We start from the raw sequence: 24,252 nt of genomic DNA, 5'->3' as shown, positions 1-24,252 counted from the left end.
AACTAAAGCGGAAGTAGTTATTTTGGTATAGATATTATCAGCTATGTTCGTGTTGCTCCTAGATGAAAGAAAGTGAAAAACGCTTCTACTTTAATTTCCATGGTTCATTTGTCGAATGTTTACTTTTTATTGTTTATCTAATTGTAAGCTCCAAAGTAAATAACTTCTTGAAAGTATCTAACCAAAATAAAGTCAACAACCGAACAGCTACGTTCAGTAACACTTATTGGATGGAATCCGGTTTCTGAGAATGAGCTCCGTGACGTATGAAGCTACACTGTACGATTTGTTTGGGAGTTCGGTTTCTTAACTTAAAGGAGACGACCCGAGGTGTTACATACCGATTTCGTTCAAACTCGAGGGATTGGTAGACCTTATTCAATGGGCAACGGTTTTGCCATGGCAACGAAAAATGTTTTTTACAACATGAAATGGAAATTTTCCTATTGAAAATAACATGGGATTTTCACCGATTCTGTGAAGAATTTTAAAAAATTGAAAAAAATTAAAATACCAAAATTTTAAAAAATTTATAAAAATTGACGAAAAAATCAAAATTGATCACATTTTGATCAATTTGAACCAAATGGGTGAAAATGAACCGATATAGCTTAATTTGGAAACAATGTGAGAAAAAATAAAAAAATGCAAACATTGAAAAAAATATTTCAAAATTGATTACAATAATTTTTTTTCAAAATTGAAAAAAATGTAAAATTGAAAAAATATTGATCAAAAACCGTAGTTTCGATCAAAATTCATAGGAATTGACGGAAATTTATAAGTTGTGTAAAATTGGATTAATGTATAGATAAATTGCGATTTTTTGAAAAACAAAGTATTTATTTTGGTCAATTAGCCAAATTTTAAAGTTTTGTAAAAATTATATAAAATAAACTCAATTCGACCAGCTATCTCAAAATTGTTTCAATTTTTTTCAAAATTGAAAAATGTTAATAACCGTGAAAAAAATTATCAAAATCAATAGTTTCGATCAGAAACGATCAAAATTGATAGGAATTGATGGAAATTTATTTATATAGATAAATTGATTTGTTTTTAATTATTTTCCTAATTTGGAAAATAATAGATAAAAATTAGCAAAATCTTTAAATTTAAAAAAAAGTATACAAAATTTAAAAAATCAGTAGTTTCGATCAAAAACCGCATTAATTTTCAATCTTTATCCGTAGTTGTTTTGGTTCTAAAAGTTCTAAAATTTTATTTACTTAATAAATAATAAATAAAAAATAAGTGAAAATTATTAAAAATTATTTCTATCAAATAAAATTGGGTAAAAACCTTTTAAAAATTAAATATTTGGATTAAATTGGGTAAACCTGTGAAAATAAGTAATTTGTAATAAAATTGGGTTAAATTCATTAAATTGGGTGAAACAAAGAAATTACGCTAAAATTGACCAAATTGGGAGAAAAAATTAAACAAATATTAAAATTGTCCAAAATAAAGAATAGTCGCCAAATGACAGCGATTTTTACGATTTTGGGCTTTTATAGGTAATTTTGCATGCCTACAATTAAAATATTAAATACGGATGAAAGTGAACAAATATGGGTAAAACCAATAAATATTAGTTACTTCAAGTAAAATTGGGAAAAATTATTAATTATTTCAAATAAAATTGGGTAAACGCGTAAATATTTCAATTATACTTGAGTAAACCATCGAATAAGTTACTTTTAATTTAATTAAATTCACAATTGTTAGTAAAAATCATGTTGGTTGGTAGAAAACGGAAATAACGAACTAACTTCTTTCCTATATAGTATTATAGTACTATATAAATATGTTTGTGTAAAAATAACTAACTTAAAAAGGTAAAATATGAGAAAACAAATGATTAGAAAAACCGAGAAACGTTTAATAACAACGAATAAAACAATTTTGTATTACACTGTTTCTTAAAATAATCAATAATAATAATAATTTAAAAAAATTGCTAATTTTGATCTATTATTTTCCAAATTTGGAAAATAATTAAAAAAAAGCCATTTATCTATGTAAATAAATTCCCATTAATTCCTATCAATTTTGATCGTTTTGGATCGAAACTATTGATTTTCATAATTTTTTCAGTGTTATTAACATTTTGAAGAAAAGAATAATTGAAACAATTTTGAGATAGTTGGTCGAATTAAGTTTATTTTTATATAATTTTTACAAAACTTTAAAATTGGGCTAATTTAGTTCTATTATTTTCCAATTTTGGTCAAGTTTGACCAAATTGACCAAAATAAATACTTTGTTTTTCCAAAAAATCGCAATTTATCTATACATTAATCCAATTTTACACAACTTATAAATTTCCGTCAATTCCTATGAATTTTGATCGAAACTATTGTTTTTGATCAATACTTTTTCAATTTTATATTTTTTTTTTCAATTTTGAAAAAAAATTATTTTAATCAATTTTGAAATATTTTTTTCAATGTTTGAATTTTTTATTTTTTTTCTCACATTGTTTCCAATTTAAGCCATATCGGTTCATTTTCACCAATTTGGTTCAAATTGACCAAAATGTGATAATTTTGATTTTTCGTCAATTTTTATCAATTTTTATAATTTTGGTATTTTAAATTTTTTTAAAATTCTACACACCCTTGGAATCGGTCAAAATCCCATGTTGTTTTCAATAGGAACATTTCCATTTCATGTTGTCAAAAACATTTTTCGTTATCATGGAAAAACCAATGCCCATTGAATAAATTCCCTTAAGGATTTTTCAAGTTACCGTATTCATAACTTGTTCGACATCATATTCGCCACTGTGTAACAAAAACAATTAATTTGTGATTAAATCAACCTTGAAGTTCAGGGTTATGATATTTTTAAACCAAAATATTTTCCAGAAATCAATTGTCCAGATGAAATTTAAAATAAATTATGGGAGAGATAACCACTATTTATGTTAGAAAATGTTCGAAAGAGTTGCAATTTTTTAAACTCGGACCGTAACGTTAATTAAAAATTGTCTAGACGTCACCTCTTTACAAAATGACAGCTAGGAGCTATTACGTTCGCGGGTTTGGCTCGGAAGCGAGAACCGTTGGGAAATTAGGCTGTGAATCGGAACAAAGACGAAATTCGAATCCAAAAGTAAAGTTTTTTAATCGACACTTTCAAAAATAATCAAATAATAAAACACAATAAAAGAAATTATAACTTGCACAAGTCGCAGCTAGGGTCACTTGGAATTGCTGACATTAGGGGAAAAGAACGTTTATATTTGATTTAAGATCGGGGAAATACGGATATCTAGAGAATAAAAATCGGGAAAATAAAAATGGTACCGACACTCAATTTGAAAAGCTAGGAATCATGAATGAGTTCTATTTTTCTATGGCGAATCTGAATGTAGCCCTTTCGGGGACAATAGTAATTTTAGGCGAGATGCTCTATGGAATTTTCAATTTTCTCCAGGGGGAACATGGAAATACACGTTATAAGAACCAATAATGGGCCGCTGAAAGAACTTATGAGGGAGGGGTGAGAGATTTGAACAGGTTTTCTAGGGATGAGACTCAGTAGCGACGGATTCGGCGGGATGTGTTTGTTTGGCTTAGTTGGCGACTATAGTAGGGGTGATGGAGAATAGAGAAATTTCAACGTTACGAATTGATGGTCTCGGGTTGGGCGTCTACACTTTCTGGGGATGCTCTATCCTGGTGCCTCGAAGTTGGGGTGGGGGGGGGGGTGTTTGCAGGCGACGAGGACGACTTTGTTTCTCGGCAAAGAAGGGACGAAACCAGGGTTGTAGCTAGCAAACGGTAGATTTGGACGACGGATGGAAAGGACTCTCTTTCTGGCGATGACGCTTGTCCGGAAGTTACTCTCGCTAACGCTGAAAGTTCTTATTTGGGGTTTCTTAAAATTTTATTTGCGTTTTGTGCCCATTGGCCTATTTTCATGGGGATTTAGTTGGGCCTTTTGCTTATTTTATTCCGACTTGGGGTTATCGCGGAGCGGAGTCCGAACTGGGGTATATCGCAGGGTTAACCATTGAGGTTGTCTTCTTCCTCCGAGCAGCTTGTCAAGATTTTAGAATGACGTAGAATTACTTCCACGTGTTTGATTTGTTGGGGCTGTTGCTATCCTTTTTAAAATCCCACCGACGATTCATTAAGCTTATCCTTATCCTTTCTCTCTCTCGTCTTTGGGGTGACGAATGGATATTTTCCTGGTCCCTGGGCATCTGGATCGGCAAGTTGGCTGTTACCGATGCAGTATAGTCTTTGGCAGGGGGTTGTTGGGGTCTTTTTTGACTAGTTGAGGTCTGTGGTGCAATCGACCTTCGACTTGTTATTCTTGACTTCGCTGGCGCCAGGGGGGAGGGGAGGAGGAAGGTGTGAAATGGCGGACAATGGGGAAGGATTTTAACTAATGAATTCTTTTAAAAGGGGTTTTTAACTTAGTAATTTTAATTTAAATGGGTAACAGATTGTTATAGCTTGTGATAGGGGTTTTCTGGGCATACCAAACATCAAACAGTTATAGGAGGCATAAGGGGTTTTGGGGTCAAGCTGAACTTAAATCTATTAATAATTGAAATACCATAATTTCATGAGTATCGGTTACCGGTTTCAAATAGTCCGTTAATTATTCTCTAAACACCCTAATCAAAGATAAGAACCCAATGTTAAACTTAAAACAAATGGATACGACCAATGACAATTATATCTAGACTATATCTAAGGGTTTAATCACATTAATTTTAATAACTTTGGGTGAGGTAATAAAGATTTGTTAAGCATTAAGTTAAAAATATTGGTCTTAAATTGTTCCTCTAAAGTAACATGAAATAAAAAAATTAAAAATTCCTTTATATTTCGTTTCTGAGTTGGGCTATAGTGTACCTTATTACGTTAGGCGTTTATGGAGGGTGCTATTTCTAAACATTATGAAAAAATAACGTTATTAATGCCGTGAAAATTTGCCTCTCGCAACGTCACTGCTTTGATATAATTTCCAAAAATACAAGAGATAAAATGCCCATTCAAATGTTCTTATTTAAACATGAGAATTCCGCCCAAAAACCGATATCTAATCTAGAACACATTATGTACAAGTGCCCTAAGTTGAAATGGTAATAAGTGATGGTGCAAAAAATTTTATAACATAATTTAAAGTTTAACACTAGTTAGTTGAGGGAGCTATAGGGTCGCGTTGCATCATGGACAAGATGACACACTCATACGCAAAAAACTAATTAATTGATGATACGCGAAGACGCTATCTGACGTGGTTCTAAGGCGGTGCCTTAGGTTTGAGCCTTTCTTGGAAACCGCTGAGACCACATATGAAAATGATACGTCGTCGGGCCCATACATTTGGCTGATTTGGAACTAATATTTATGAGAGTTAATTACAACCGGTTCTTAAATCATGTTGAATTTTAATTCGGAAAGATGTAACTGGTTTAAATTACATAACTTACTGAGACGTTCTGTAAATAACTTTCGAATATTTATTTCCCATCGTTTTTCAATGATTAAAAATCGTTTCGGGAAGAATTTAAAAAATATCATTCTGAGTAACTCTGAATGATATTTTTTAGATTTTCATATGTTAAATTTATTTCAAAAGAACGATTTTTTTAGTACCAGTTGCTACTGAATGATTGAAAAATCACTTATCAGTGGAAGTGAGTGAAATACAATATTATCAATTTGCATAGATCGCTTTTAATTTGCAAACAAAAACCACTAGCTAAGCAACATCATGTACAGTGGTCTTCAGGACATCGCCAGAGCCAATTTGCTGGAAATGACGCGTCGTATGTGTAGAGATGATCTGTCGCAATCAGAAATGAGAGTGGTGAGTGAAGAGTCTTTTCATTTTCAGTTTGAAATATATTTTGTTCGTATCAGTAGACGTTTCACTAACTTCCAACTGAAAATTTGGCATCTGTGTTGTTTGTATCAAGCTTTAATATATATTTCTATGTTGCAGGTGCGTTTCTGTTTGAACGAAAAAGTGCTCAGCTTGACTTGAGTTTTCTTTCTAACAAACCTATTCAATCTGAGGCCAGGGATGGACTGGCGACGTTTTCGACATCGGATAGGACCCTCAAACCACTATCTTATTTATCGGCCCTTAAGCAGAGTTGGTCGCGACCTCGTGGAAATTTCCTCACCCCTGGCGTGTCCGCCTCTGTCTGAGACTTATCTTTCGGGTTGAGTTGAAAGGAGCTTAAAAGAATGATGCATATAGATTCTTCTACGTTCGTTTATTCATGGGGCATCCACAGCGTTATTACATGGGATGATGGGACTCGTGTAGGGGACCCATTTGGGAAAATAATCTTCGTTGAGTCTCCTAGTGAGCTCTTGCGTTTTGTTTACGCGTTTCTGGAACTTGTGGTATAGACTAATTATAAGACTGTTAGTACTTAATTTAATTTTCTTAAATGAGGAGACGGAAATTTCACTACTATTATTTTATTTGACTATGTTTCTAACGCTCTCCTTTTCATAGAGCCTAAATTGTTACCCTAGTGGTAGCCACGAATTTCACTTTCCAACTGCTTATAAAAAGCAACGCTTCCATACAAGAAAGCTTGGTCCTACCCTGGTTTTCCCCTCTCTCGCTGACCCTCGGCGACGCTGACCAATGCTTTTATCTACCTGTCCATCAGGATTAAGGTTTTACCCCGTTATGCCGCCACCGAGTCCAGCGTAGAAAGCTTCTATCCAGAATAGGACCCCAGCAAGTTACAATATAGCGGGAATGGAAATTCCCCAAAAAACCGTTGGAAGATTTCACACTCCCCCCTAAAATACAACGTATTTTATACACAAATCTTATAAACAACAAATAATTTTATACCTTCACCAACATTAATTATGAAATTCCAATATAATTTTTCATTTTCACTGATAAATCTCCAATGGATACAATAATTTGAATGAGCGTCTTAGGTGATTACCATTAGAAGTGCGTAAAAGGCACGATCGTGCTTTCTTATCGCGTCCTATTTTTATTTCCGTAATCACACCTAATTTCCACGTTTGACGTGGCTGTTTGTCTTGATGAATTAAAAGAACTTCGCCCACTTTAAAGGCTGATTCGCGTTTGGCTATACGACTATGATAGGTGGAACGTAAGCTCAGCATATATTCGGTACGCCACCTATTCCACAATTTTTGTAAAACCTTTTGTCTATGTCTAAGACGTTCGTTAAGGTTTTTCCGAGTCGCGATTACTGGTTCGTTGGTTACCTTTTGGCTTGGTAGACTAGACACTCTCTTTCCTATGAGAAAATGCGACGGCGTTAGGGGACTTGGCTCACCCGCGTCATTATTTACGAAAGATATCGGTCGGGAATTTATTATTCCTTCAGTTTCTGCCAAAACGGTGACCATTTCGCAATGATTTAGTAGAGCTTTACCCAACACTTTCTTCAGCGCATTTTTTGTAGTTTTCACCTGGCGCTCGTAGAATCCACCCGTCCAGGGACTTCTCTCAGTTATGAACTTCCACAGGATTCCTTGACTTCCGAGGTAATTTTGTACTTCCTCGGAATTTAGCGTTTTCCAAATCTCGTTAATTTCTTGATTTGCTCTACGAAATGTGGCGGCGTTATCAGAGTACACGACCAAAGGGAGCCCTCTTCTGGCTACCATGCGTCGAAAAGCCATGATGAAGTCGTACGTAGTCATAGAATCGACCAACTCTAAATGTATCGCTCGCGATACTGCGCACGTAAATAAGCATATGTACGCTTTTATTTGTTTTTTCGATGTTTCCTTTATAAACAACGGACCTGCGAAATCGACGCCTATTGTTTCGAATGGATCTGTCTCTACTATGCGGTCCTTAGGTAAAGGCGCTTCACTCATGTCGCCCGGTCTCGCGTTTAATTTCTTGCAAATGACACACTTGTTTAACAACGATTTTACTAATTGGCAACCGGAAATGACCCAGTAGCGTTCTCTGAGCTCGGTCAGAGTAGTTTGAAGACCAGCGTGCATGACATTTTGGTGGCATCTTCCTATCAAGAGCGCGGAGAGGTGCTGGTTTTTGTTTAATATTGCGGGATGTTTTTGACTATAACTAAATTCTGAATCTTGAAGGCGCCCCCCAACGCAAAGTATGCCTACATCGTTAAGAAATGGTTTTAGAGTTTTAATTTTTGATTGGTTTGGTACGGGTTCCTTATTTTCTAAAGCTACTACTTCACTATTAAAATCTGTTCTTTGTATACTTTTAACCCATAGATTTTCCGCGTCTCTAAGTTCATTAGCGTCTAAAGAGCCTGTTCTTTTGACGCTACCTTTCTTACAATTTTTTGCGAAGCGCAATACGAGAGCTGTAGTTCGTAGAGGTTTCTTTAGATTACTATGATTCTTTAAATTTACTAAATTTTGAATACCCCAATTTGTCTCCCCTTGAACTGTTAAAACAACCTTTCTCTTTTCATTGTCAACCACGGACATGTCCGTCGAAATCGATTCGGATTGCGGCCACTTTTCTTTGGACAATGTTAACCATGGGGGTCCCCGCAGCCAAATTTCGCTTTCCCTCAAGTCTATCGCTTTCATTCCCCGCGTAGGCAGGTCGGCCGGATTGGTTCTTCCAGGGCAATGATTCCATTGTGAGGTGTTTGTTAATGACTGCACTTCTACTACTCGATTTGACACGAATGGTAACCATTCTTTCGAATTCTTTTTCACCCATTCCAAAGCAATTGTTGAGTCAGTCCAGAAGTATGTTTTATCTATTTTTTCAGAAAATATTCCTCGAACGTAATCCACTAATCGGGCTCCCAGAAGACACCCCATTAATTCTAGCCTGGGTATGGAATGTTTTGGTTGAAGGGGGGCTACTCTAGCCTTTGACGCCACTAAAACTACTTTTGCTTCTTGGGAAGTTACGACCCTTAGATATACTACTGTCGCGTACGCTAGAGAACTGCTATCGCAGAAGCAGTGAATTTCTAAATTTTCGATTTTGCCTTGAATTTTATCAAAATAGTATCTAGGGAATTTTATAGTTGCCAGCGTAGTCATTTCTCGACTCCACTCGGCGAACTCTTTTCCTAATTGGGGGCTCAGTCCTTCATCCCACGAGCACTTGTCTTCCCCCTGCCATAGTTTTTGAAATAGCAGTTTAGCTCTGATCACAAACGGACTTAAAATACCCATCGGGTCAAAAATTTGGGAAACGGCGCTAAGCACGTATCTTTTAGTTAATTTTAATTCCCTTAGAAATTCTACTAGTTTTCCAAGATTAAATGCAAATTCATCGGTTATAGGATTCCAACTTAAGCCTAGGACCTTTTGATCGTCTTCGTTTTCATCCCTTTTAAATACCGTTACCTCCCCCTGGTGATTTAAATTTTGTCCCCATAAAACTCTCAACTCTTCCGAGTTGGTGCACCACTTTCTAAGGTTCATACCCCCTTCACTCATTATTTTATTCATTTTTGACGATATTTCTAATCCCTTTTTTGGGTCGTCTGCCCCGGACAGTACGTCATCTACATATAAACCTTCGTTCAGTAATTTGGTTACTTCCCCTTCTGACTTTTCGTACTTTCCCAAATGTAATTTTATAGTTGCGCCTAGCAGAAAAGGGTTCGGGCTAAACCCGAAAGGGACTCTATTCATACGCATGGTTACAAAAGAAATTTTGTCTAATTCTCCCTTCTCGTTTTCTTTTACCCAGAAAAATCTGGTATAATCCTTTTCCTCTGGAGCCAACTCTACCTGCAGAAAAGCCTTCTCTAGATCTGCTTTAATGGCTATTTTGTGTATTCGAAATTTTAACAATAGCAACAGTAGGTCAGTGAAGAGGTTGGGTCCAGGGGCCAAACAGGCGTTAAGAGAGGGAACCCCCTTTCCCGCGCTACAGGTAGCGTCGTACACTACCCTAAGTTTTGTGGTCGTGCTGCTCCCACTTATGACGCCCTGGTGAGGAACGTAGTGCGTGCCCCCCTCTTTTTCTAGTTCTTCAACGGGCACTATCTCTATGATTTTCGAATCTAGTTGTTCTTGAATAACGTTTTTGTAGTCCCCATAAAAGGAACTATCCCGTTCTACAAAGAGTTTTCATCCTAAGTAACGCGGTTTTCCTATTGCTGGGCAAAATATCTCTCGTGGTTTTCCAGGGAAACTTTACGACGTATCGCCCATTCTTAAATTGTGTATTTCTATTGAAATCTTCTAAAATTTGTTGATTTCTAGGAATTCCCTCTTCCTCGCCTTTAATCCCTATAGACTCAAGTTCCCAAAATGCTTTTAACTTTTCGGCCACCTGACTTTCTTCTACCCCCACTCTCAAACAACTTATTGCGAAACTTTTTACTTCCGATCCCCCTGCCATTGGGCCTTGAATACTCCAACCGAATTTAGTTTCTATGGCCACCGTATCTTTTGAAAATCTTTCTATTTTTCCTGTCACTATTTTCCAATAATGGTCACCGCCAATTAAAATTCCAATATCCGAACAATTCGACATTCCTTTAATAGGTTAATCAGCTAATTGTATTTTCATTTCTTTTAATTTTTTTTCTATTGCGTCACTAGGGACCGCTGTCACTCCCGTGCAAACATAAGGGACCTCTATCGCTTCTATAATAATTTCTTCGCTTGGGTTTCGGGGGTTTTGCATACAGAACTTTACCCTCCTTCTCATAGCTCGCGTACCCTCTTCATTTCCAAAATTAAAAATTGTTAAAGGGATACTCTCTACTTCTTCTAAATTTAATTTCTTAGATAGATCTTCCCGAATGAAGGTCATTTGACTACCCCCATCTAAGAGACAGCGAGTGGGCTCCCTTATACTTTGGTTTTCTGGGTGTAGTACTAAGGCTCTGGCCGTTTGCAATAATACCGTTTTTGTTTGAGAGTTTCCTCCGGACACCTTAGCCACCGTGGTCCCTACACTACTTGATTCATTATTTGGATTTGTTTTGTCAAATTTATCTTTGTCTAATTTTTTAGGTTTATTGACTTCATTTCTATCGCAAACGGCGAAATTGTGTCTGCCCCTACAGTTTTTACAAGATTTAAAAGGTGACGGGCAATATCTCGCCGCGTGTCCCGTTCTTAAACAATTAAAACATCTATTTTGGTTGTTAATTATTTTTCTTTTTTCTTCAATGGGAAATTCCGTGCATTTGATTGTGGCGTGGGATGATTTATCGCAAAATATGCAGTAAGGACTGTAAGTTTCTCCGGAACCATTGCCCGGGCGAGCAAATGTGGTTAAGGCCGTAGCCGACCCCCCGTGATATCTAGGTTTTTCGTCATTAAATCTAGTTTTTTCATATCTGGAATATCTATCTTTTACATATTCAATTTTATCATTATCTGACCCTAAAACCTCCGATAATTCTCTAATTTCTACCTCCTTCCTCAAGAATTTGACTAAATGATCAGCGTCCCAATTGCTATCCGATTGTCTACTACGGCTGTAATCCAAACGAATATCATCCGGCAAGCTCCGGAGTAACGTAGAGCAGAGAGAGGTTCTGTTTTGTTTTGGATCGTCCCCCAATGATTTTAAACTTCTTAAACTTCCCTCCCACAGATCTAACAGCTTTCGTAGTGCTTTTAAATCGCTCGACCGTTTTACGGGTTGAGCTAATTGTAATTTTGAGGTTATAAGCTTTTTCAATACGTCATCCCTACCGTATCTAGTTTTCAGCATATCAATCGCGTCATCGTACGCTTCTGCCGACGCGCTTACGCAATCCAGCACCCCCCTCGCATCCCCTTCAAGATAAGATGATAAATAATTATATTTCTCAACCTTTTTTAAGTCGGTACTGTGCACGGTAGATTCAAACTGGCTCCAAAATCCTATCCACTTGTTGGGGTCTCCGTTAAATTTTGGCATGTTGAGAACCGGAAGTCTCGTTGTTGTTGTTTTGGCTTGGGCGATGAGTGCTGCTAATTGTTCTTGAGAGATGGTGGTCATGCCGTTACCCTTCGATTGTTGAGATCCGACATTCGATCCGGATGACGATTGCCCTAATAATTTGTTGATTTTACGAGTTGTTCTGGATTTGATGAATGTGATATCCGTTCTATAACCGCACACTTCTCCGGATTCTTTTTCTTTCACGGTGGGATCCACAATTAGAGGGTCTATTTTACGATCTAGCATCATAAGTTCCTCTTCTTTTTCTAGTAAAACTGCCAAATGGTCCTCTAGATCGTCGCTGCTAACGTCGGGTTGGTCTAAGAGTGTTTTAAGCGAGTTAATAGTTTTCGTTGTCGCCGTCCTAATTGGCGTTCTAGTTCCTTTTAGGTTTAACAATTGTCTTTCTTCTAGCGTTGGTTTTTTAGCTTTATTTCCGCTACCGACACTATTGTCGGTTTCGTTCTCCATGTTGAAACTTGATTTTTGTTTTGCTTTACGATCGCTTCACTTTTAACAGCTCACAAAAGTCTGCATCCACTAATTCCCGGTTGTTTCGGCACCATAATGTTGAGTCTCCTAGTGAGCTCTTGCGTTTTGTTTACGCGTTTCTGGAACTTGTGGTATAGACTAATTATAAGACTGTTAGTACTTAATTTAATTTTCTTAAATGAGGAGACGGAAATTTCACTACTATTATTTTATTCGACTATGTTTCTAACGCTCTCCTTTTCATAGAGCCTAAATTGTTACCCTAGTGGTAGCCACGAATTTCACTTTCCAACTGCTTATAAAAAGCAACGCTTCCATACAAGAAAGCTTGGTCCTACCCTGGTTTTCCCCTCTCTCGCTGACCCTCGGCGACGCTGACCAATGCTTTTATCTACCTGTCCATCAGGATTAAGGTTTTACCCCGTTATGCCGCCACCGAGTCCAGCGTAGAAAGCTTCTATCCAGAATAGGACCCCAGCAAGTTACAATATAGCGGGAATGGAAATTCCCCAAAAAACCGTTGGAAGATTTCACAATCTTCAAGCTTAGAACCTCAGGTAGCAACGCTATGGCGGCCGCCACATAGATAAAAGTCTCGGGGATTGTGGGTAAGGAAACGCGCATAAAGAGTGTATAGAACGAAGACCACTTGTCTTTAACCTTTGAAGCTTAACTCCACAAATATTTTTCCAATATGAACAAGAAACTAAACTTTAGTTAAAGAATCGCTTAATGAACATTTTGTTTTTGAAGGATTTCTAAATTCAGAACGACGCTTTTTTATATTATGCATTTACTCAAAAAAATTAATAACCTATTAAATATAACAGACGGTAGCGAACTTGAAATCAATCATTTCTAGTATACTTAATATGGAATAAGAACTCAAGTGAAACGATTAACCAATACTCGATAATTTTAAATTTTAGTTTCAGTGATTAGCTTAATAAATTACACTGATTAATATATTTAAACAGCTAAGAACTTTGAAACGATTCATTTCAAAAAAGATTAAAATCTATAACGATTAGTTTTAGAGTTAAGTTGCTTACTTAGGAAAATAAATATATCTCGCATTTGACAATGGTTCTTAATTATAACTGATTATTTAGTTCAAACTATCTGCAAATTTCATAATCAAAGTAATGATATTTTTGGATCTTTTAATATTTGTATCGCAATGCGCAGTCAGCTAAAATGCGCCAAGAACTAATGGCAACTGAGGTGAGTTATTTTCATTTATCCAGAAGTTTCAAAATACCAATAAATATGACAATTAGAAAATGCTATGACCGAACTAATTTTTAAAACTTAAGCGCAATGTAAAATTAGGGTTTTTTTTCAGCCTATAGAGCCTTCTAGTATCTCAATATACATAAGGCGACTTATACTACCACCAAGGACCCTTTGATAAATCACAGTTTGGTTCAAGTCCAAGTAGAATTTATATGGGGTTGTCAGTGTCGAAAAATGGTTCCGTAGAAAATGATCATTTAAAGAATAGGTAGTGTTACACTTATTATATATCTTAAATAAACTTTTAGAATTATTGTTTGACAAAAAGGTGCAATAAGAACTGTCTAGCACACGCAGAACCCTTATTCCAAAAAGAAAACTCTTAAATAATAATATAATACAAATATACATGTACATAAAAATCTTGAAACTTAATCCATCTTTGTTAAAACCACAGTAAATCTCACCAGTCGCCACTACATCAGAAAAGTCAAAAAAACTAATTTCACTTTTTAACCGTGGATCGAAGATTTTTAAGCAATCAAACTCGGCTATAGATGAGGTAAACATCCCACAACGATTAAAAAAAAACCTTTAAATAGATAGCCTTTTAGAAAAATAGGGAGTACAATTCGGAGTTAGACTTAAAACTGAAAGAATTTTTTTGTATTTTTTATATTGGTTTCTTACTTTTTTTGTTTTTTTTTCTCTTTTGCCGTAGAATTGTTTTATTAAGAGTATTGTGTTTTATATGAATGTATAAATTGATCAAGAGGGCTATAAGTCGTTATAAGACATGACCCTGGAAAGTTAAAAAATAAAAATATTTTTGATTTGATTTATTATGGTAAAAAAAATGCATGTTCAAAGAAATAAGAAATAAACTCATTTGAAATGTATATAAAAAGTGTAAGTATGCTAAATATAAATATGAAAACTTTTTACGTAAATTTTACAAAATTATAGTCAGAAAGAGTTCACGTATATAGAACACAAATTCGAGACGTCATAAAAGACTAATTAACAATCTGTCCGTTATATTTGTCGAGAAAAAATTTCCATCTTACTTCATAAACTCTTTCGTTTCTTTATAGCCACTTATTTATTCCAAATTGTTTAATTGATTTAATGCGACTCAATATTTAAACCGTTATCACGACCAAATTACAGTGGTTTTCGCCCGGGGAAATAGCCCAATGAGCGTCCCTGGAGTCGCGGGAAAATGGGGCTTGCAACACGTTCAAATTCATAGAAGCATTACGGAATTTGATACAGATATAACCAGCATTCTTAGGCACCTTAATAAATATCCCCTAAGATACTTAAAATCTGTGATTACACTTTCAAAAACTTAACTATGCTTAAATATTCCAGGTTATAAGAATTTCTTTGTATTGCGTTATTTGAAACATAATAGTCCCAGAGGAAAAAAACGTAGAAATCAAATTATCCTCTCGAAATTGGTCCATTTAATTTCTTTCTGTTTAAATGAATTTAATGAGAATTGAAAAGGACTAAATGTAAGAACAGAACTTTTTTATACCTTTACCACAAGGACTGGAAAAGGTTACTTCCCATTCAATACCCTAAAAGTTAATGTAATCAATATGAAATATAAATTATTATACCTTTTATAGTACCTTAATGGTTTGAAATAAAATAAAAATCCAATCTTGTTGAAATGTTGCCCTGGAACCAATGCCTAAGAATGAGTTCATAAGCTCTTTAGTGGGAGAGAAAACGGATCCACAGCTGAAGCGGGGAGGCAACATTTCAACAAGATGGCCAAGGTTATTTATAAAAAGAACTATTTTAGTCATCTTATAAAACTTTATTTTTAACAGTGAATTGCTGTATAATCATTTTCATGGAAAATATTTAAAAATATAGGCTCGTATTTTAAACAGCATGTGACTGTTATATAAACGGAATAACGAGGCCTAACTAATGGTAAACAAATAAATATAAATAACGCTAGGCTCGAACATGGTTTAAATAAATAATATTTAAAGATCAAAAATTAATAATTGTAAGAATGGATGAAAGTTACACATAACCCATACATGGATCGAGTCGATTAACCGTCAAAGAATTACTATTGAAACTTTAAAACAACATCACCACGTTTGGAATTTCCATTTTGTGGATGGTAAGGGACCCACCACGGAAAACCCTTTCCCTAAGCGACCTAAACATCCAAAAACTGTTACAACTGTTTCATATAAAGAAATAATTTTATATTTACCGTTATCTGTAACGGGCTTAGACAATGCACTATTATTATGGTCTTGTACTATTTAATTTATCGCTATTTTCCCAAATTTGCATATGGCACCTTTTTTGTAAAGGAAATAAACTAAATGTTCATTGTCTATTTTTACTAAAAACACGAGACAAGAAATACGTGAACAGAAAAACTAGCAGATAAAAAGCCGATTAAAAGTGTCAAAGTTCTACGATAGATGGCGATACTTGTTATGTCCGTGAATTTTTTACTGCCCCGCCTAAAACGGGACAAGATCACTCCCGGTTAGCTTGAATCCTCCTAGCTTGAAGTTTGTGGTTTATTTCCGTTTGTTCACGGGGGAATATTTAAAAGAAAGGTAAGATACAAAAACTTACTAACACAGAAACGGATTAAAACCAACGGCCTATAACGTATACAATGAAATTATTATTTCAGTTAAAAATCTGGTAATGAAACGTTTCCGGTATTTAGTAATGATATAGGGTAAAAAGGTAGTCAGGCCAAAGAAGTGATTCTTTAGTTTTCAAATTGACAGTGAATTGTTCAAGGCATATATAATGAATTTAATGATATTTTTTTCCCAAAATACATTTGGTAAAGTTAAGCTTTATTTATTAGCTATCCTGATAAATATATTTTCACATAAATACTCATAGAAAGAATTGAAAAAATCATATTAGATTACCATTCATATAATATAAATTGTTAATATCTGTCCCTTCTTAGCCGTAATATTTTAAGAATAATCGCCGTTTTTTCAGTTCAAAGAACTGGTTTTTGTTTGATTGTTTCATATATGTAGTTTCGTTCGAAACGCACGTATGGTTCTCAAAAAGTCGTTTCAAGAGCCAACGACGCCTCGCGGGGACCAAGGGTTTTACATTTACATTTCTAAAAACCAAGAATTTATTTTAAGATGATCGAGTTGTAATTGTTATTTCTAAAGTTCTTTATTGCATTTTTGATTAGATTGTCTTCAAAATCTATCATTTTTAACAATATTAAAAAATTAGCGTTATAGTGGATTTTCTACATTACATTTTGGCCTAATTTAAAATTTTACCTGAAATAAATATATTTGTCTTTGATATAATTAGTACATGTACGTGATAATATTAAAGAAAGTCACACCCCTCTGAAAACAACACTCACGGAACAAGAATGATAAATATAAAATGAAGATCTACAGGAATTCAAGGATGTTGTGTTTACGTGTCAACTACGCCTTCTGGGGCCAACGCGCTTTCAATTTCAAATCTAACAATAAGAAGATTAAACTAGATTTAATTGGTATTTCTATAGTTTTTTATTCAATTTTGTTAATTTTTTCCTTCAAAAACTATCGCTATTTATTAATATGAAAAATATTATTATATATATATATATATTAGCGTTAACGCAGGTTTTCCGAGGGGTCGGACACTTGCCATTATTTTGTACGAGATTTCGGGATTTCGTAGAGATTTTGACCATTTTATCATTACTTTTTGAAGTGATTTTGGAATTTCAATGTTAATTTAGCATAGAGCGAGTTAAAATATTTTGCGATTTTAGACAAAGTGTACGGGATTTTGGTAAATGTCCGGCCCCTCTAGGTTTTCAACATTACTTTTAGCTCATTTGAAATTTAACGTGCAATAAATGTATATTTTATTAGTTGCGTTAAAATATTAACGAGTACCATACCACTCAAAAACATTACTTCATCTCTCCAAAAGTAAATTTACTTTTGATCTCTCTATTTTCCTAATGTTGTTTGATTGACGCGTGTACTTTCGCACCTTCGCTAGCTCCCACTTATGTTTTAAAGTGCTTTTAGGAAAAACAAATGAGCGTAAAATTCATCATTCTAAAACTTTAACATCGTCAAATTCATTTAGTATTTTTCCTTGTCTGTTCTAGGAAAATGGGCTGAAGGTCAAAATTAAAACTGTTATTTTAAAATAATATAACTATTAAATTATAACATAATTAAATTTAAAAACTAATTAATTTATTTATTTAAATAAAAATTTTGATTATATTACTACAACTACTGTGCTTTTCTCGCCTAATATTCGGGTTCACGACTTGAGCGCCGGAATACCCTTTGACTCTTAGTTTAAAACTCGCTATTTCAAAGAAAATATCCGCTAAATACGGTTTATTTCAAACTAGCTGAGAAGCCCGGCCTCCGGCCGTGCTTTCAGCTAGTTGAGTAAATTCGGGTTTTGCAGCTCCAACTCTTGAGCATGGGTTTCCCGCAGTTTTAAGTGACTGTCCTTGCGCTTTATTAATTGTCATTGCGAAGCTAAGATTGAATGGAAATTGCAGGCGTTTAAAATCAAATGGCAAATCGGTTGGTATTATGGGTATGTGTGGAATGAAAGGCAAAGGTGACACAGATAGAGAGGGGAAGGGTGGGCTGAGAAAAGAGAACGAACGCGAGCGAAAAGGGTCGAAGGTCATGCCATGCAGCAGCTAAGTGAGGCAATTAGAGCCAGAGCGATAACCTCCCGTGTCTCTTAATACCCGCGTCTCTTGACAGCGTGAGGTCAGGGGTTTCGGTCTTGCGGTCACCGGTTATTGGTCCCGTGGTCAAAAACTTCGAAGGTTAGCCATCTCAAGACGCCCCTAAAACCTGACGGCAGGGGCCACAATGCCACAGGCCAAATTTCGTGCGAATCGGACAATTATCTTGGGCGTGCATAGAAGGTAACAAACCAATACATATACAAACATCAGATTTTATCTATATAGATAAGAAACACGGTATTTGTTTCCAAAATCAATGCGATTTGAACCAGTGGCGTAGCTGAGAAATCAGAGGGCCCCCCGCAAAAATCTCTATGAGGCCCCCCTTTTTCATTTTTTTATGATTAGCGCCCCCCCCCCCCCCCCCCACACCGCGAGCCCTGTGGGCCATCAGCTACGCCACTGATTTGAACTTAAAAAGCGCGTTTTATAATTGAAAGGAACGAGTAAAAAAGCACTCTAAACTATGCCTTAAGACACGTACTAACTATGGTGACATCAACTTTTAAGAAGGCGCGATTTACCAACTTTAAGCACCCTCGATAAATCACGTAATATATACGTGATGAGGCTAGCTGGGCGTTTACAAATTATCATAAACGAAGTTAGAATAACCGCCTAACCCCGATTTTTAAATATTAATCGGATATTTCGTTATATGTCTCCTGTTAGTCTATCGGTATAAAAGGGTTTTTATGAGTTCTACGGAAAAAGCGAGAGGAAATTATTCGCGTTCGCGTGGTCCGAAGCTAGCGAATTCTTCAACTTGGAAATATGGAGTATTTCGTGGCAGTGTTTGCTTTGTTAGCACTAATAGCCTATTTTTGGCGCCAAAATTGTAACCGGAATTTCGTCGTGACTAAAAATATTGTTGGCTTGAAGTGCGTTCCTCTTTTGGGTCATTTGCATTATTGGTTCAATCCCGCGGGGAAAGGCGCCGGACAAATGACCAGTGAGTACCAGACACTTTCATTTATGGAAATTCAATGGACAAAATATTTGAATATTACCAATTTTATTGTAAATTTAGAATATATCATGTAGCAGTTTGTTTCGCTAGGCTGTTTCCTAAAATCACAATTACCAAAATTGGCAGCGAGGGGCTAACCACTCTTAGAAAGTCTGTACATCGGATTACGCTTAGATTAGCACTGCCAAAGGCAGGGACTTCAAAGATTACGCGTAATCCCATTAGTACAGTCAAAGGTACGGCTCTGTACACGGATTACGCGGAGTGATCAGCCCCTCGATTGGCAGTTATTGTTGTCAAATTGAGAAGTTGACATAAGTGACAGATCTCTTCAAGGTTACTTTCCTTAAAGATAAAACTTATATTAAAATAAAGTTTGAAACTAATTTTCAAATAAAGTGTAAATCTTTTATTTAAATAAATTCATTGGGGGGTTTGTCACCATTGGTAAAACCGCCGATGTTAAAGGTCGTTTACTTTTAAGCATTGGTGACGACGTCCGGCTGACGTCCAACAGCCATCAAACTAGTGGCAATGACTGGTCAAAAAGTAACAGTCGGTCAATACACATTTTTTAGTCGCGATGATTGTACCTTTTGACTAAATAATGACTCGTTTTACTATTTACTTTAACTGAAACCAATAGTTAGATGGCGATATGCTCATGGATATTTATTTATGACAAAAAAAATTGCTAGGTGGGCTTTTGTTTGAGCATCGTTACAGAAAGACGCAAAAAAAACCAGACCGATATAAAATAAAAATAATGACAAAAAAACATGGGATTTTGAGAATGCGAAAAAAATAAATAAATAAAGGGAGAGACGAAAACAAATGAGTAAATTAGGAAATAGAGGTTAAGAATCAAGTAACGGGAGAGGAATTTTAAAATGAAAAAAGGCAGCGACGCGGCGGCGAAACGTGTGGCGATTGGGGATAGAAACAATTTCTTGGGGAAGGGAATTCCAGTCATTAATACTGGAAAAATGATTTAGTCGCTGGGCGGAACGAACTCGGGGCTTGGAGAGTTTGAGTGAATGGCCCCGAGTTTGGGAGGAACTAAGAGAGAAGAAATCGTCAAAATTTACAGTTAAGAACTAGAAACAATCGTGGAGCAAACAGAGATCATTAACACGGTGTCGAAGATGTACCGGATCGATGCGAAGGTACCGCACGCGAGAGGGGGCAGGGAGAGACGAAATTTTGTGGGGAAGCTTAGCGAAGGCATTTTGAGCTTGTTGGAGAGCAAGGATATCCGATTGGAGACAAGGGCGCCAGATTGGGGTACAGAAATACAAGTGGGGAACAGTGGCGGCGCCAGGAATTTTCGCGAGGGTAGGCAAACCAAATAAATGGGCCCCCGACCCGGGACCCCCTTTTTCTCAACGAAATGCTTCAATAAAATAAGGTACTGATGTACATGACGAACAAAAAAATCTAACAACGGTAAAACGAGTCCAAATATAACAGAACTGGTTTTATTTACTAGGAGATACATCAAAAATTTCTAAAAACATTATCGACAATTGTTTCATTGTTTTTTATAAATAATTTTATCTCTTTGGACAATTTTGAGACCCTTACTAGATCAATTTGGGGCCCCTTATAGAGTGATTTTGGGGCCCCTCAAAATTTTAAGGTAGGCAGTGGCCTACCTGGCCTACCCCCTAGCGCCGCCACTGGTGGGGAAGAATTAGGGAATTATATAGGGTATGAATTAGCCTAGGAGAGCGGAAGAAAATATTGCGACGGACAACACCAGTAATAGAGCGAATTTTTTTAGAAATTTTGTTAGCGTGGCTCGAGAATTTCAGAGAAGGATCCACAATAATGCCTAAATCGCGTTCAGAGAGTGGTGTTAATTGGGGCATCCCTAATAAAATGTGTGATTGGGGTTATTCCTTCCTAAGTGTAAGACGGAGCATTGGTCGGTGTTGAAAGATAACCCCTTCAAGTCAGCCCAGAGAACAACAGCGTTAAGGTTAGATTGAAGACACGGACAGTCGGGAGAGGATTTGATACAATGAAATAATTTAGTGTCATCCGCAAAGAGCTCAATGGGTGCATCATGGACAACATCAGGGAGGGAGTTAATTAAGACGTTAAACAGAAGGGGACCAAGGACAGAACCCTGGGGGACATTACAATGGACATCAGCCCAATCAGAGACTTCACCGTCAACCACAACACGCTGTTTACGAGAAGAAAGGTCATCCGCGAGCCAAGCAAGCGCATCACCACAAACACCAGCGTCTTGAAGGGCGGGAAGAATAGCGGCGTGGGGGAGGGAGTCGAACGCCTATCTAAAATCCAGAAGAATTACGTCGACGGCGAAGCCCTGATCAAGCCAACTTGAACAACGCAACGGTTAGAAGCAGACAGCAGGTAGAAAGCCATGTTGGGCGTTACTGAAAAATTTTGAGGAAGAGAGGAAGCTAAGCCGCTGTTCAAAAGCCAAGGTTTCAGACAATTTAGGAACCTGGTTTAAAACGCAAACGGGACGAAAGTTAGATGGAAGATCGCGGCGACCCTTTTTGTGAATTGGTGTGACATTTGCCTCCTTCCAAGAAGGAGGCAACGAAAAATTCGAGAAGGAGAACGAAATAAAAAGGTAAAAGTGAAAAACAAGGGAAGGGGCACAATTGCGTAATAAGAGTGGATGAATACCGTCGGAACCCGGAGACTTGTCAAAATTTAGCTTCCCGAGAAGACAACTAATATCAGCTGGCGTACAGGTAAAATTGTCAAAAGTAGAGAGGGGCAGCGCAAGTAGGAGACGGGACAAAAGGCAGAGGTTGAATAGCAGAGGCAAAATACTGATTAAAACATTGGCGGCCTCCAAGGAAGAAGTCGTATAGGAGCCATCAGATTTTTTAATTTCAATTATTTTATGGCGAGAAACGCGAAATCGATTGACGTGAGAATAGAAATCTTTAAGGTTGACCTTTACGAGACTGGAAAGAGCTGCCTCAGATTTTCTCCTCAAATTACGCGAGTGATTAGTGTGGCCGTTGCGAGCCTTACGATACGCGGCAACATGTCCAGAGATAACTGACTGGGAAGCGTGTCGTTTATTAGATTGATTTAGGCGACACCAGGCCTATAGATTTAGCTTTTCCGCTTAAGGCAGAGTGGCGGTTAGAGTTACTATTGCGATGCTTCGGCTTACTAAATGGGATAAAGGATGAAATCCCGGCAGTTAAGAGAGTACGAAAGGCAACCCAAGAGTCAGCGAGGGAATCACGGAAAAGCGTCAGAGACCAATGAATACCCGAAAGAAAGTCATTAAAAGCGTCATAGTTCCCTTTGTAGAATTTAGTTTTAAAAATAGGTCTAAAAATGGGAGCCATACAAAGCAAAGCTAAATTGAAGAAAATAATACCGTGGTCACTAGTACCCAAAGGGGAAAAAGGGAAATGTTCGAAACCAGACCGGGGTCAGAGGAAAAAATTAAATCAATAATATTGTCGCGACACAGTGCACGGCCAAATCTAGTTGGGAAATTAACAAACTGGGAGAGGGAGTTATACAATCAAGAAAGAGTTTCGTTTGGGCACAGGCACCTACACGCGGAATATAATAATAATAATAATAATTATTATTTATTGGTTTCTTATTTAGTATAACATCTACAACATTAGTAGGCCAAGTCAAAAATGACTTTTAGGCCACATACAAGCCAGTCTATTATTAAGCCAGTCTATAGAGGGATAATTAAAGTCTCCGAAGAGCAAGAAACTATAACGCTTCGCGTCACAATGAGAACAAAGAGCAGAGATTAAAGAAATAACATACGCGTGGTTGTGATAATGAGCATTATTTGGCCTACGATATCTTTAATATTTAAAACACTAGCCTGATAATTCAAGTAGGAAGTCAGAATTTCTAATTAATTCGGCGCAACGTGTCTGCCATACGTTTTCAATACGTTTCAACTTCTATCAAAGGTTTTTGAGGAAGGTGAGCCGTTTATTTAATACGGAAGCGACGCCAAGAAGACAATTAATTTCTTCCTGGGGTACTACGTTTAAGCGACGGCTGACGAGTGGGTGAGATTATAAAGAATCATCGCATGATTTTAAACTCGATAAATATTTATAAGCGTTAGGTGGCGCTTTACACGTAGTACACCAGTAATACGGTCAAGGTTTATAGAACTTGATACGGGGTTGTCTTTTAGTTATCACCAGGGCCCTCTTAAGGCATGGGCTAAATGAACTACAGCCCAGGGCCCCAGACAGTTTTGGGGCCCCGGAAAGGCCAGCCATACAGCCTCTACTTTAGGGAAAAGGGTTTAGTTGGATAAATATTATTTGTGCTCATTTAATGTTATGTATCTTTTAGTTACGTCTAAAGTAATTTGACTCTTCGCCACATCGCGTATCATACGGTACCAATAATTTCTAAAACCTAACAGCGAGTCATGTCAGTAAAATATATTTTCGGTAGGTCTATTTTATGCTTTTGAAATTAAAAGTTTTGGTTTGATTTTTGTGTAGTTGAATTTAGACAACGGACATTCAAAGGCTGACCGTTGGGGATCGCAAAGGTCTTAAGAAATAATTTAGCCCAGGGCCCCAAGAGGTCTTAAGACGGCCCTGGTTATCGCTCCCGTATATTTTAGGCGAATAACACTCCGCGTAAGGTATCTATTTCTTTAATATGTCTATGGTAGCGCCATCCGTAGCGAGAAAGTGTTGCCAGCAGCCTCATTCCAAGTTTATTAGTAAGCTTCGGCCCCCATTGAAAAAAAAACGATCGGCGCCACTGGTTCAAAGGCGTTTTTAAGGTGGTTCAACCCCAACTCCTCGACAGGAATCGGCGTTACAATTATCGTCCTTGGTAGTGTTATTGTTTCGAAATGGGAACATTGCCAACCTAGGGTGCTCTATGATAAAATACGCGA

At 36.6% G+C, this 24,252-nt stretch overlaps 1 protein-coding gene across 1 annotated transcript; it reads right to left on the bottom strand.

Annotated features, from left to right (window-relative positions):
• Positions 1-6,890: 6,890 nt before the first annotated feature.
• LOC149960451 (uncharacterized) lies at positions 6,891-12,357 on the bottom strand. The gene is made up of 2 exons (XM_090176976.1): positions 10,707-12,357; positions 6,891-10,057 (listed from the first exon to the last, which is right to left on the bottom strand). The coding sequence occupies exons 1-2, from the start codon at positions 12,355-12,357 to the stop codon at positions 6,891-6,893; spliced, it is 4,818 nt and encodes a 1,605-aa protein (XP_090033102.1).
• Between the last annotated feature and the right edge of the window lie 11,895 nt (positions 12,358-24,252).

Source organism: Leiobunum rupestre, chromosome 1 (assembly GCF_980474605.1).
Source record: "Leiobunum rupestre chromosome 1, qqLeiRupe1.1.hap1, whole genome shotgun sequence".
Lineage (NCBI taxonomy): Eukaryota > Metazoa > Arthropoda > Arachnida > Opiliones > Sclerosomatidae > Leiobunum > Leiobunum rupestre.
Note: the sequence above shows the minus strand (reverse complement) of the source record. Positions and strands in the feature narration are given on the sequence as shown.

Coding starts and splice junctions, on each gene's coding strand:
- LOC149960451 (XM_090176976.1), bottom strand. CDS start 12,357: ATGGAGAACGAAACCGACAATAGTGTCGGTAGCGGAAATAAAGCTAAA. Junction 10,058..10,706: donor AAATTTAGAAGAAGTAGAGA/GTATCCCTTTAA, acceptor AACTCTTTGTAG/AACGGGATAGTTCCTTTTAT.